General features: G+C 41.7%; 1 protein-coding gene across 2 annotated transcripts in view; it reads left to right on the top strand.

Annotated features, from left to right (window-relative positions):
• Nucleotides 1–3,700: 3,700 nt before the first annotated feature.
• NRP1 (neuropilin 1) overlaps nucleotides 3,701–14,976 on the top strand; it is a 137,522-nt gene continuing 126,246 nt past the window's right edge. The window contains exons 1-3 of one of the 2 annotated variants that reach the window (XM_033105712.1): nucleotides 3,701–3,865; nucleotides 5,221–5,767; nucleotides 9,163–9,337. In XM_033105712.1, coding sequence (XP_032961603.1) covers nucleotides 5,683–5,767; nucleotides 9,163–9,337 — 260 coding nt within the window. In that variant the 5' untranslated portion in view covers nucleotides 3,701–3,865; nucleotides 5,221–5,682. Of the gene's footprint in view, nucleotides 3,866–4,388; nucleotides 4,598–5,220; nucleotides 5,768–9,162; nucleotides 9,338–14,976 lie in introns of those variants that run through there. The other variant, XM_033105713.1, reaches the window with a different exon arrangement.

Below are 14,976 nucleotides of genomic sequence, written 5' to 3'. Positions count from 1 at the left end.
TCAACATCTCCACCAATACTAGGTTCTACCCATCAGCATTTAAGAATGTTCAAAAGTACCTCATCTGAAAAGCAAACAAAAAAGAAAAACATCAACTGTCCTCCACACCTCTTCCTTCCAGAGCTATCTCCTCTCCTTCGGTAGAAATTTTGAGAGAGAATTGTCTCTGTTCATTGTTCCTACTTTCTTACCTCCCATTCATTCCCTAGCCCAGTTCCATCTGGTCTCTAGCCCTGTCCCTCCATTTACACCACTAAAATGGCTCTTGTTAAAAACACCTCTCAGTAACTATCATGCCATTATGTCCAGTTGCATTTTAGTCCTCAACCAACTAACACTCTCAAGGGTATTCAACTCCTTTGTCTAGCATTTCTTTTTGGAAATCTCCCTTCTACTTGATTTTTAAGACAGTATACTCTCCTGGTTTTCCTCTTACCTCTTCAGCTGCTCATTCTCAAGGTCTTTTGTTGTCTTATCCTGACAATCCAGCCTTTAAATGTTTCTCAGTTTTCTGTCTCGGCCTCCTTTTCCAATTCCCTTAGCAATTTTATCCATTTCTTCCACTTCAATTACAATATTATTATAATTACTGTATTATTACATTATATCACTACATATCAGTGACTCACACATTTGTATCTCCAGTCCAAACAACTCCTTTGTATTCCTAATTCATTTGTCTCAAAGAGACTGAAAATCTAGACCAGATCAAACTCATGGTCTTCCTTTCACACTTGTCTTCTAGTGTTCCTTGCCTATTCAAAGGCTATCACCACCACCCATCCAGTTATGGAAGCGAGAATCTTAAGGGTCGTCACTGACAACACCCTCTCCTTTACTGGCATATCCATCCCATCATCTGTCCTGTCAATTATATCTTCTAAATACATCAGGAATACATCTTTTTCCAATTTCCACTTCTATGATCCTGTTCACTCTCTTATTTAGATTCCACTATAGGTACTTCCTAACTGGTCTTTTTACTTCTTCCCCTGCTCCACCCATAACTCATTTTCCATGTAGCAGCCAGAGTCATCTAATAAAAGTACAAAATAAAATTAAATTGTGGTAGGATAAATTCAGCAATTCTTACCTGTGCTTTTGGTCTTTATTTTATATTTTTAAAATTATTTTTGCTGATTATTTCAAAATTCCTTAAAATTTTCCTTCTCTATTTAAGACTATAATTAAATTTTAAGAGAGCCGCTTCCTTATTTGATTGCTCAAATTATATTTTATAGATTGTCCTACTTAAAAATAGTCCTTTTTGAAATGTTGAATAGGTTCTCTCTAGTGATGTTTTATTGGTTTGATGAATGTTTCTATTGGTTATTACTATTTCTTAATTAAGTGATTCAATGAAGACAGAATAATCTAAGATTATTGTTTTAGGGCAAATAATATACAGTTTTCAAACTCTATCCCTAACCTCTAACACCAAAAATTGTTTTGAATCCATTAATATGATTCAAATTTTAGCATTGTATTCCTGCAACTTGTTATTGCACATATTATATTACAAGAATTTTGCATTGTAACTTTGTTTTTAAACTTTAGATGGTAGTCTTTTCTCCAATATTTGAAGAATTTTCAAGGTAACTTTGAAAAGGCCAAAAATGAAGGATCAGAAAGTAAAGGTTCATGTGTTTATTTTCTTCCTCTGCTAATCCAAATTAAGGAGATAATCACAAGTATGGTCCAAAAGATACCTCTTGAGTGATAGAGTCATTTAATGGAAGGGCATTTATAATAAAAATATTTTAAATAACAGTTCATTTAAATTCCAATTTTAAATCCTTTCCCAGTTTCACTTGTTCCACTCTTACATTTCAAATGTAGGTTAGCTCTTACTAAAAATATTTTTTTTTGCTTTTCTGAAATATGTGCTTTAAAAAACTTGACTAGACTTGATAGAGTTTTGAAATACCAACCTGAATCTCCATATTACAACAACCTGAAGTACTTTGAGGAAGTTAGTGGTTCAAATGGCCTTGTGGGAGCAATGTATCTCATCTTATTTTTGACAAATTAATGAGAGGTTGATGAAAGGAACCAAACATTTACCACCAGGTCTATTCTTAACGATGGACCACTGCTCAGGCCCTGCTTTCTATAGGTGGAAGCCAAGTGCCTTATTCCTGCAGCAGCCCCTGCATGGGGGGGGTCCATGTGGTCGAGTACTGCCCACCCAGGGCTTTTGACCATAGTTCTGGGAGTGTGGGCCATGAATCTTCCCTTCAGTGGAACTGGGTCCTATCTAGTCTGGGGATTTGTTATGTCAGGAAGAGTGATGTGTTCCTGAGACTAAAATAAAATCAACCCAGGAACACTGACAAATTTTTCCTCTATCACTTATTCTCCTATAAAGGTCGGTCTGTCTCCCTTGCTGGAGAATTGCAAAAATATAAAACTGACCCTTTTCAGCACTTAGTGGAATCCAAAAGCAGAGGAAAGAGGTTCTCAGGAAGGACAATTTACTCTGTATCAACCCACTAGCTGGCAATTGTCAATCAGTGCCATGGTGCTCTATTACCCAGTGCTGTGTGGAGCTAAGGAGTTTAGAAAGGCCATCAGCTAAGACTGGAAAAATCTGAGGTAGAACTTAAATACGATATCCCCACACACACAAACCTCAGAGAGCATAGTGCATGTTTTATTTGTTGGTTGGAGAAAGCCTGGCAAAAGTGTTCAAACTGGTGAGCAAGAAAGGAGACAGGCATTTTTTGCTCTTGGACTCACTGGAGGATCCCTTCCCGGGCACAGGCAGGCCTTCCCAGGTAGCCTGAGGGGCGAGGTTGTGGAGTGGGGGCAGTCCCTCTCTGAGTGCATGAGCTCATGGCTTTATTCGTTAGCCGGGTGGGTCCAGGCTGGGAAATGCACACTCAGCAGGGAAAGGGGAAGAGAGATTGGCAGCAGTTTTCTAAAAACAACACAGCTCAAGTCTCCCGCGTGTGCCCCCTTGCTCACCCCGGCGAGGCATAGACGGGTCAAACCCGGCTCCTGTAGCAAGCGGGCCTCCTAGTTCCCACTCGGAAGAAAAGGGCATCTGTGACTCTGGGACACTCCGGCCCCTGCACCCACCCGGTGTCCTTGCTCTGTTAACCTGCCAGTTTCTGAGAGGCCCCTCTCCCTCCAAGCTTTGGACTGAGGTCGCTGAAAGTCACCACAAATCTGATGAAGCCGCTCGCCAGACGCAGCTCGGGACTGGGACTGGCGGGGCTGCGGCCGGGACGGAGAGGTCAGCCGGGAGGAGGCGATGCGCCGGTCGTAGCCCAACACCAGGGTTCCCTCCACCGCATTTGCTCCCTCCCTCCCCGCCGCGCTGGGTGCGGCTGGCTCCCCTGCCTTGACTCCTGCCCGCCCGCTGAAGCTGGGGTTGCAGGGATTCCCAGCGCCCCGCCACCGCTCCTTCTGCCCCGCCTAGACATTGGACTCCCAGCCTCCTAGTGCCACCTCCTTAGCCCGCTCCTCCCAGGGGTCCCGGAGCCGAGAAGGAAAGGAGGCGTGCGGGAAAGGAGGCGCTAGCGGGCAGGGCGGGCTCAAGGCGCCCAGGGGGCTGGGTCTCCAGCTTGGAGGCGGGGGCTCCCCGGGAGCTGGCGGGCGGGTCGGAAAGCTTGACCTGCAGAGAACGAGAGGCGACTGCAGCCGCCGCGGATGCACCTCCGTGCGCGCTGGGCCAGCCTGCACCTCTGGAGACGCGCGTTACTGCGCCCAGCCGGGACCGGCGAGCGCCGGGTCTCTGCCAGCGGCCAGCTTGCCAAGGGCTCCCTTTCTCCTGTCCCGCCCCTAGTTCTTTCGCCAAAACCTTTGACCAGTGTCTCCTTGCCAACATTCCTAAATCTCCTTTGCCAGCTCTTTGCGCCAGGTAGGAATAAGGCTCTGCTTTCGGGTGTGTACCTAAACGCCAATCCCCAGAAGATGTAGTGACCTTTTCACCTTCCCCACGAACTCCTTCGGAGGAGGTCCGCGGGCATTTACCCCTGTCAAGGGCTTAATCGGTGGCCCAAACCTGTTTGTTCCCTGATATACCCTTGCTATTTTTAACCGCGGGAGCCTTCTGCTGCAGTTCTGGGAAAGCCTCAGGAAGGGAACTGGGGGGCATCCCGCCCACAAGAGAGGACGCGCCGCTCTGGGAGGTAGGAGTGGGCGGGAGCTAAAGGGACGTCGGTGACAATGGCCTGCGGCCCGGAGGGGGCACCGTGAGGGCCCTGCCAAGAGCACATCTCTTTCTTCCGCTACCACTGCGCCACCTCCCTTGGGATGCACAGAAACCGGGGCCACTGAACCCCTCATTTCCAAACCCGGATCACCTGGGCTCCGAGACATGGGTTGGGTGGGGTCGGACGACGGCTGCCCCCCGCCCACACACACACACACACACACACACACACACACATACACACAGCTGGCAGTCGCATCACCTCCCACCCTCCGGCGTTTCCTCTACCCCGGAGGAGAGGACACCAACACCGCGGCGTGAGGCGGCTACCTGGGCACCATGAGCGCTCAATCGCGCTCCCTGTCACGGGGAAGGGAGGCCGTGATCTGACACGGCTTAACGTGGCAGCGACACTGCCCACCGTTGCCCAGCTCTGTGGTGCGTATCCCGCTCCAGCCTCGCTCTCCGCCCTGTCCCTGCAGCCCTGGCCCGGGGCATCCAGGGGAGCCCCGCGGCTCCCTGCTACAGGTCTCCGGCCGGCACCGCGGGGAATGGCAGGGGCTGAGTCTGAGCTCCTAGCCGGGCGGACGCTGGCCGGGGGTTCAGAGCTGTGAGAAGCAGCCGCCACCTCCCGGGCGCTCGGTGCTCCTGGCGGCTGGATCCCGGAGATCCTCTGCGAGCTGCCTGCTGTCCCCACTGGGGTCCCGAGCGAGCACGCGGAGGTAACAGAGCCCAACACTGTCGCTGGCCCCCACCTCGACTCCCTCTCACACATGCCCAGGGCGCAGACCCCAGCGCCTCCCTCCTGCAGAGATCCCTGCAGGGCCTCTGGTAGAGACGGACGGACGGATGGGAAAGCACACCCAGGGAAACTTGTTCCTCCCCGTCTCCTGTCAGACACTGACTGGCGAGCCAGTGCGGGGAGAGGGGCGGGAGGAAGCGAGGGAATGGCTCCAGGAGGGGAGGGGGAAGACGGGAGGTGGGGGAGGCGGGGGTGCAGTTGGTGAAACTCCTCTGCCTCCCGCTCATCTTCTCATTGCTTGCTCCTCTCTGTCGCGCAGACACCCCGGACCTCCCCTGGGCGCCAGCTCCTCGGCTCCAAGCGGCCCAGAGACAAGCCGGATTATTTTTTCTTTCTTTCTGGAAATTGGCTTGTGTGCTTCCCCACCTCCCTCCTCCCCCACGCAGCTTCCCCCACCCCCCCGCGCTTTTTTTTTTTTTTTTTTTTTTTTTTTTTGAGACATGGCCCGGGCAGTGGCTCCTGGAAGAGGAACAAGTGTGGGAAAAGAGAGAGGAAACCGGAGCTAAATGACAGGATGCAAGTGACTTGAGACACAAAAAGAGAAGCCTTGCTCTCCGATCAAGGCATTGCCTCGCTGCTTTCCTTTCTCCAAGACGGACTGAGGATTTTACAGCTCTAGGCGGAGTTGGAGCGCTTCGGATTGTTTAGATTCCCCTCTTTGCTCTATTTTCCCCGCACGTCCTCGTTCTCCCGAGTCTGCTGGGGATCCGGCGAAGGGAGAATGGAGAGGGGGCCGCAGCTCCTCTGCGCCGCGCTCGTCCTCGCCCTCGCCCTCGCCCCCGCCCCGGCCAGCGCTTTTCGCAACGGTAAGTGACAGGCAGAGGCGCGCGTGACAGCGCGGGTCCGGGGCTCCCTAGCTGCCGGACCCGGCCCGGGCGAGGCTTCCCGCCCAGCCACGATTCACGCAGCGCTGCAGGGATGAAACCGGAATAGCCACCTCCCAGGCGAAAGAAACTTTTTATCCAGGCGGAGAAATAAAGAAATAAGACCAGTCGGTTTGGGGCAGGAAGATTTCAAGTCCTCCGGCTCCCTCCTGAAGTTGGTGCTTTGGCTGTGGGGGTTTTCCCACCACTGTTACAAGGCAGCGCTGCCTACCTTCCCATATCAGCACACCAATTATCTTAATAATGTTTCCTCCCAAAGGCAATTAGAATGAGACTCCCTTTCAAAAATCTGAAGGCTGTTGAAAGTTAATGAACGCTTTACCGGGAGAACTTCCTGGTTCCCTTGCAGCTCCCCTAAACTGTTTCCTCTGGTGGGTGCCTGCAAGAGATAGTGGTTTGTTGGTTGATTGAACTCCCTCCTCAGCCTTTGTAAATCGTCCCTAATCTGTCTGAAGCATGAATGAAAGTTCATAGTGTCAATAAAGGAATCTGATATATACAGTGTAAGGCACCGGGATATCTGAAAATCCCTAACCTAGATACAGCTTCCACTTAGCTTTACAAATCACCCACTGTTAAGTAAATGAAAGACTGTGCTGCATTATAAACAGTATACTGTAACCTAAATAATGTGTTTTAAAATGTGATCTGGTTGTAGGCATGTTTCATTTGCACTGTGAAGTAGGAGAAGGCAAGGATATGAAATTATCTTTCCAGTAAATCTTCAGCGATTATTAACTAATTATCAAATGTTTACTTTTGTCTGGCTTAGATTTCAATCAAAGTAATTAGAAGAAAAGACCATCCACTACTTACTGAGGTATATTGTTTTAATAAGTGACCACAAGTGGAGGGGGTTCAGACCAAGAGGAATTTAAATCATGTCTTTATGGTGGAAGTTAATCTATCTAATATGCTTTTTGGAGGTTTTTTGATTGAAGCAATAGATTTCCACCCACGGCTACCAAGCAGTGTTCTAAAGGGCTTGGAAGCAAAATATACTCACAGATTTGTGAATATGAAGTTCAATTTATTAATGAACCTGAGTTGGTGGCATATTTCTATAATCTGGTAGGGAATGAAATAACATTCTCCTCCATTTGAAAGAGCCCAAGTGGTTAGATTTTAGAAATTGCAGCAACTCACCCTCCCCAACTCCTGAGATTAATCAGTTGCAGGGGTGATCACAGAATGAATTTGAAACCTAATGCAAATAGATTTCAGACTTTAGGTTGTGAACGCCATATATATGTATATAAGTGTGTATGACTACATATATATATATATATATATATATATATATATATATATATATATATCTTTTCTTAGTAGAAATTAGGGGAATGCTAAGAACCTGAGCTTGTCAGTGAGCTTGACTGGTTAAAGCCATGTTGCTATGCTTGCAGTGACCACAGCTTCTGTAATTCAGCAGACCTCTTAAAGCCATGTCCACCTCCTCTGAGTACCAGAGTCTGCTAAATTAATTCATTAACCTTATTTAGGACTAATGGTTCAGAGTCATTAGAAATTGCTCTTTCTTAATCAACTGCTAGAGAGATTGAACAGAGCCAGAGAGTCTAGCAGTCCACATTATCTTATTACACTGTCACTTTCTCAGAAGTCACAGATTAAAGAGCTCTGGTGTGGTACCGAGTCTACCTAAATGTCTTCTGAAGTGACTCTGTCGAGTGACTAGAAGCAGTGCTGTTTTATTTCACTCCTCTAACAGATGCCAGACTCTGCCATGATGTTCGTACAGAGCTGGCGGGGACCTAACATGATGGGGTCACTTTCCAAGTTCTCTGCACGTTTAAAATCATGTAAGAGCCTGAGTAGAATCACACAATAGAGTCCAATATGATCATTAGCTGAGGTTCTGAACTCCAGTTGCAACATCATTTCTTCTTGGCAAACCGTAAGCTATTAAAAGCCAAGGCAAAGGGAACCAGGATAAGGCTACTCCTGCTCTAAGAAACACAGTCAGAAACATCTAGTAACTGAGAAAAACAATGTAATTTATATTGTCTTCTTTTTAATTTATGGGAAATGATTTCTGTAATGCATGTAGCTTTATGCATTTTTGATGTGCACTTCATCTTTCATTTCCATTTGACCTGGTTTTCCTGTAATAAAATTCTGTAGATTTATAAATTCATGCTGAGAGCAAAGAATGCCATTCTCTTTCCACGGGGAATCTATTAGATGCAATATTAAAATCTATATATACCATTACTGAAAATTTGTGATTGATAGGCTTATATATTTCACTGCTTTCATACCTGTTCCTCTTACATAGTTTATGCACTGAATTTTTATTGTTCAAAATTAAGCAACAATAAATGTGGAAGTATTTCAGGCTGAGGCTCTCCATATGAAATCCATCATAGAAAGTGACAATGAGAATCTATACCAAACAGAAAGTAGCCCAGAGATTGGTTTATTTGGCTTTTAGTGAATCGCTTCAGCAATCGGATTTTTTGAAATGAAAGCTCAAAACTAGTTAGCTCACTTTTCCCAGAATGTGAGAATGGGGCTTACCAAATGTGATAACAGACCTGTGTGGTGGTTGTTTTGTTTGTCTGGTTATTTTTGTTTTTTTGTTTTCTTCCAACATCTAGGTAATTAGAATTAATGCTGTGTGGCTATTTATTTTTCTTTCTGCCCAGTTGCTTTGATCTGGCCTCCAAGCGGAGCAACTTTACTTGGAGCAGTAGAGTAGAATTATTTCTGCTTCACCAAATACACTTTGTTCTGTGTTGATCTGAATCTCAAGAACAGAGATAACTCAAAATTACTCAGATTTATGGGCAGATAAAACAACAACAGTAAAGGTTTGTCTTGGAAGACAATCCCCGCTGATCAATGACACAGAGCAGGCTTATCATCAAAAGCTACACAAGGGGTCGAATGGCATCATTTAGTCACCTTCCACTTAGAACTTGCTACTTAATGCGATTACATTTCTTGGGGGATAATTAAGTCTAGCAGAAGCTCCCTGGGGACCATGTTAACATCCATTTAGGGAATTTAATGTTTTTAATCTTAGAAGACCTTTTTCTTGGGACAGAAGTTTGTGAGGATTGAGGGTCAAGTCCTGTCAGATCTCAGTCCCCTTTCCTCCTGAGCCAACCTTCCTGGGATCAAAGCGTTCCTTGGTGAGGTGTTGCTATCAGCTCCACTTGAAGGACCTGAAGGGGCCTCCCGGAGTTCCCCATAAGAAGTTATGGAATGTTTAATAGCTGGTAATTTATATACAAAGTTAGAACACCTAACTGGTTGTCAGGGCAAGATCTAGTAAAATGTTATCTTTATTACAGATAAATGTGGCGATATTATAAAAATTGAAAGCCCGGGGTACCTTACATCTCCTGGTTATCCTCATTCTTATCACCCAAGTGAAAAATGTGAATGGCTGATTCAGGCTCCCGAGCCATACCAGAGAATTATGATCAACTTCAACCCTCACTTCGATTTGGAGGACAGAGACTGCAAGTAAGTGAGAATGTATTTGAAAAGGGCACCACAGCACCATCTAGTGGTCACGAACGTCTAAGGGGGACAGTCTTGTGTGTACAATCTGGGTTATAAATGGATCCAGGAGTGATTCCAATCTAGGCCAGATCATATGTCAATGGTATGGAAATTAAATTATGTTAAGTGATTTCTGAGTTCCCTAAACAAGGAAGATTATATTTAAATGTGCAACCGCTCATATTCTTTTTCCTGTTAACACTTTTGGTTTTGGAACTCTTGTGTTAAGAAATGTATGGATGTGTTTCTTTTTCTTTCCTGGAAAGGGGAAGAACTAGAAACCCAAACTCTCATTAAATATGGCAAGTCACTAACATATATTGCATGGACAGTTTGATATTTTGTAACAAATCTGTGGCACATTTTGTGATTTAAGAACTGTATCTTACTGAGTTTAACATGACAAAAGCAAATTGTCACTGATAAAAAATAGGAATAAATCGGATGAGGGGCTTTTTACAGTAGATTAATGATTGCAAGTCTCTTATGGAAAATGCTAAAAATAATTGTTGGCACATACTGAATACAATGGCACTCAAATATGAATCAGTGTTTTATCCATCTGCTTTAGTTTTACTAACTCCTTATATTGTTAAATTACTAAGCATTGTTAAGTTACTATGACAGATTTCATTATTATGAAAACATTCTCACTATAGAGACAGTCTAAATTATATTTCCTCACTTTGTGTGAAAGAACTCATGTGTAGCTTTCCACAGGATGGAAAGTATGTTTTAACGTTGCAGGCAGCAGTCCACGAAGAGCCAGATTTACTCTTTTCTGTGGACATCCTGCAGACCTGTCTGTCTTATCCACATCATCCCATTCTGCTATCCTGTGCCTGGTATATTCTCCAGAGACTTGAACCTGACTATCAATCTTTAATGAAGTTTAGGTAAATAGAGAGTTTTAGTTTTAGCAAAGTAGAATAATCTATTTAAATCTCAGTTCTAAATTGTATCTCAAGGACTGATATGTTTCGCAAATTTTTAAATGGGTCAGCTTGATATAATTGTATACAATGTATGTAGGTTACTACTTTGATTGGATATAAACATTATTATACAGGCGCATTCATTATTAAAACCACTCTATCTGCAAACACATATCCTTTGAGGGAAGAACAGAATAGTATGAAACTGTTCTCACCTGTAGGAAGTCCTCAACAACCTTCTGAGTTGGTAGGCTAAACTGTTTTTTCATGGTCAGGGAAATGAGGTCATCTGGTTAATTCAACATTCTATTGGCTAGAGAATTAGCATACATCATATACTGTTGATCAAGTTCCAAATAATCAGCATATACTACAGTGCAATAAAATTATGCCGATTCTAATTTAATTTTTATTCTGTGATTCAGAAGTGCTTCAGGGCATTAAATTGATTTTTTAATCTTGTGTTAAAGTTGTCATTACTAGAGTGTTACAGTGACTGCTAGAAAACAGGGAGTTCATTGTGGTGTTTTGTGTGTGTGTGTGTGTGTGTGTGTGTGTGTGTGTGTGTGTGTGGTTTTTTTTTGCTAATATTCTGTATGGTGGTTTTTACAGTGTCAATCACCTAGACAACCTAGAGACATGCTCTCTATTTCATTTTATTTTACTTTTGTTTTTGATAATACTTAAACTGCTATAATATTTTTAAGAAACTCTGATAAGCCATACTCAAGTAATAACATTATTCCTAAAAATAAGGTGTTATTAAATTTCAATAAACTTATGTTTACTAAATCTTTATCTGAAAATTATGACCATGTATATGTTTAATATAAAATAGCTAAAGAATTCAGAACAGTTAGTGGTTATTTGCAATGGTACTCTGGTACATATTTAACAACTGGATCTTGGGAGGCGGTGGGTCAAGTCCTGATTTGTAATATTTGCCAATTTCTGCAGTGTAAATATTCCCTCCATGGCCAATTTCAAACTACACATGTGATGTCACTGTGCATAGACCTGCAAAGAGATGTGTACAGTTGGTTCTTGTGAGCTGGTGCATGCCAGCTGCAGCACACAACTGGGGTAGAAGTGTAAGAAACGGAAGCCAGTTGAATGAGTTCATACATGTGAAGTGCTTACAGCCGTGTCTGGCACACAGTAAGCCTTAAGTAATATTTGCCATGCCACGAGGTAAAGCAGAGTGTGGTGGGATTGGGGGAGCACCTTTTCAGTTTCCTTTTTTTTTAAGATGATAAGCAAGCAGTTAATTACAATAGAAGGAGACAATGTTAGTGATATTACGAAGGTACTCAAGAAACTGACATGGCCAAGAAGATTGTTTTTGTGATTATGATAGTGAGATTTTTTTTTTTTCCCAATGCTACAGAGTAAGGCGATTTCTTAATTATACTAAATGAGGGTTTGTTCTTTGTGACGGTGTCATCTCCTGGCCAGTCTTAAAAGGCCAATATTTTAAGCCTAATGAAGTCAGTGAACATTATGGCATGGAAAGTAGTATCTTTGTGCCATGTTTTGAAGTGTTGCTCCCTGATCATTTTATCAATGAAAATTCCAAAAATGATACAGGAAGATCAACTTAAGACAGTGCAGTCACTATCTTTTCAGACTGATTCATATGACTCCTGATCATTCTTGAAGGCTGTAGTTGGAATTCTGCAAATGTGGCATAATTCTTGCCTCCTTTTGTAAAGGCCCTGAGGAGAATCCACAGCTTTAGAACTTATAGGGGATAGAATATCCTAGAAAAAATGGAAACTACCAGAAACTCTTGGAAGAACAAATTCATAAACTTCAAAAGTGTATGTTAAATGTGTAAAACCATAGTTTTTGGGTTCTGGTTGTTGTTGTAGTTTGTAGTTTATATTAGGCTACTTCCAAAATTGTATTCGAAACGATACAAAAGTACTTATAATAAACCATATTCATAGAGCTTGTAAGCTTTTATTTACCTTTCCAGTTAAGAACAAGCTGTTGTCTTATTTGAGATGTTTAATAGCTTTCGCTTTCTCAGCTATGTAACATGTCTATGTTATATGTCCAAGCAGCAAGAAATACTTGTTGCATCAGTGTCTTAAAGTTGCTGTTAGTGGATAATGAGGTAGTCAAGAGACCTCCTTGAAATGTTAAAAGCTCCCCTCAGAAGTTACCATTTTTATGGTATCTTTAAAAACTTGGTGATCGTTAGAACATTTGGAAATGTGAAACTAAGCATATGTCAAACTAAATATATTGATTCAGTAATGGAATTATCCACAGATAAATACAGCCTGTAATTTTTTTGAAACTGTCAGTATTTGTATAGTCAACTTTCACCATGTGAAAGCTCAAGAATTCGATTCCTTAGCACATTTGCTTATAGAGAAATATTCTTGAGACCCAAGTAAACAATTATTTTTCTGTAAGGTATAGGGATAGATAAGTAATTACATAGATGAGTTCTGGTAGAAATAGAATTTTTACTTAAATTTTACTGTTTTATTTATAATTAAATAAAAAACTATTTCATAATTTTAACAATACAATCAAATGTATTTTATTTATTTATGTGATTTATTTATCACAACTTTTTATGTGACTAATACCAAGACTGACCCAGAACATGAGCAAACTACGGATTTAACCTTACAGAAAGTACTTATCGGGGGGTAGAGAAATGAATTTTCTCTCCTTTAGAGAAAATGAATTTGTGAAAGTTGTGACTGATAGTTTTAAAATGCAACAATCTATGTTTGTGCCACCACTGAGTCAGGTTTCATTACAAATAGGCATCAAAAACACAATATTATAACTCCCTGAATTCTTTTATTGAGCAAAGTGTGGTATCGATCAATCATTCGGTAGAGCTGTGAGTAGAGCATCTGTCAGCAGGGCTAACATGGTGCTAGGATTTCTAGCTAGATATACTGCCTGGTTTTATTGTTATGTTGATATAAGAGAGGGGGGCTAGAGAATGTTCTGAGAGGAGGAGAAGGTGTTAAGGAAATGGAAGAAATCATTTCTCTTTTTTTTTGCACCAGCAAAATCTTCCATCCTTGGGAAGTGTCAAAGTACAGTTAAAAGCAGAAAAGAAAAAAAATGACCTGCTTTGTCTGAGTGTTTCTCAGAAAGCAATGCTCATTGTACATTGTAAATGGTTTTCAGTGTTTGCATGGAGCTAGTTAGGCCCTATTCCACTAAAGTTTTCTTCGGTGGTAAGGCAAACATCTTGAATCTCATAAAACTTTATATCTGCATAATAAACAAGAATGTCATTGATACAGTAGTTAGAATTTATGGAACTTTTCCGGTTTCCCAGCAATGCAACCTATCAGCATGATAATTTATAATGGTTTGTGACAAATACTGCTGAGCAAAGAGGTGTGTGGTTACATTCAGATCAGATGTCGTCATCTGGGGAGCAATAAAAATTTCACAGACATTGGGTTAAAAATATTTAGAAAATGAATGTGAAGCTCCAGAAAGAGAGTCTAAAAAGGTGGCACTGTTGCAGGGAGAAAGCCCAGTAGTAGTCTTCTTATTGACGAATTCCTGACTTAGTGCCTTATTGTCAGTGCTGTTTTGTAGGATTTCATCAAAACACAAAGCTACGATAGCATGGATGCTTTACTATCTAGAATTTAGATTCAGAATCTCTTTTTCATGTGACCAATAATAGGTGCCTTTTTCCTAATTCAATGCAATCAAAGGAAGATTTCACTCTTGTGAATTCATATGAAGTTTAGTTACAATAAAATTATAATTAAATAGAGATTAACTTTAAGTTTGGGGATTTTGTTAAAATAAATCATGAATTGTTTCTTTAATGCTACTTTTAAAATTACCTAAGTTGTTACAAACTTTGAAACATCACTCATTTCATTTATTTTAATAAACTATAAACTCACTGAATAAAAATTAATCTGCCCTTTCTTTCTCAAATCTGATTATTCCTAGAAATTTAATTATACAGTGATCAAATGTATATCGGCAATTTGGGGAATACAAGTTCCAATTTTGGTTTCCCTAAGTAATATTTTCTGTTTTGCCTTTATTTGCTTTGCTCAGCATGGACTTTTGCATTAATTTTTATTTTTAAGATTTTCATTAAAATATTATTTATCTTGACTAGTGAGTTCTTTGCATTTTTGTATCCAAGGCAAGTGCCTCACTCTAGTCTCGGTCTTGTAGACCAAAACAAAGGCCTTGTTTTATGGAAAACAGTGGGTATTTTATGCTAAACTACTTCTCCATTTTCTATATAAAATACAGAAGTATATGTACTTTTAATTAAAATATCATCTATATCTAGAAAAATACACAGAATAAGTGTAAAGTTTGAGAACATTTTATAACATGACTACATCCATGTAACCAACCCACTGTAAATATACCCAACTTCCTAGAAAGAAGCCCCTGTGTCCACTTTCAGTCACTAACCTTTGGCCTCAAGGGCAACTAGTGTCCTGACTTGTGTGATTCCATTTTTATAAATTTCAAAACCAAACAAAACTAAACCATAAGTTTAGAATTCTCTATGTATTATCCTTTCACTATAGTGCAATTCATTGGAATGGAGATTTTAAAAACTGTGTCCTGTTCCCTTTCTAATAAAACAAAAAAAAAAAACCCTATAATCCTACTGAAGCATTTTCTAATTTTTGTCAG

The sequence above is a fragment of the Rhinolophus ferrumequinum genome, chromosome 5 (genome assembly GCF_004115265.2).
Source record: "Rhinolophus ferrumequinum isolate MPI-CBG mRhiFer1 chromosome 5, mRhiFer1_v1.p, whole genome shotgun sequence".
Classification (NCBI taxonomy): Eukaryota; Metazoa; Chordata; class Mammalia; order Chiroptera; family Rhinolophidae; genus Rhinolophus; species Rhinolophus ferrumequinum.
The sequence above is the reverse complement of the archived record's forward strand: the minus strand, read 5'-3'. Positions and strand labels throughout refer to the sequence as shown.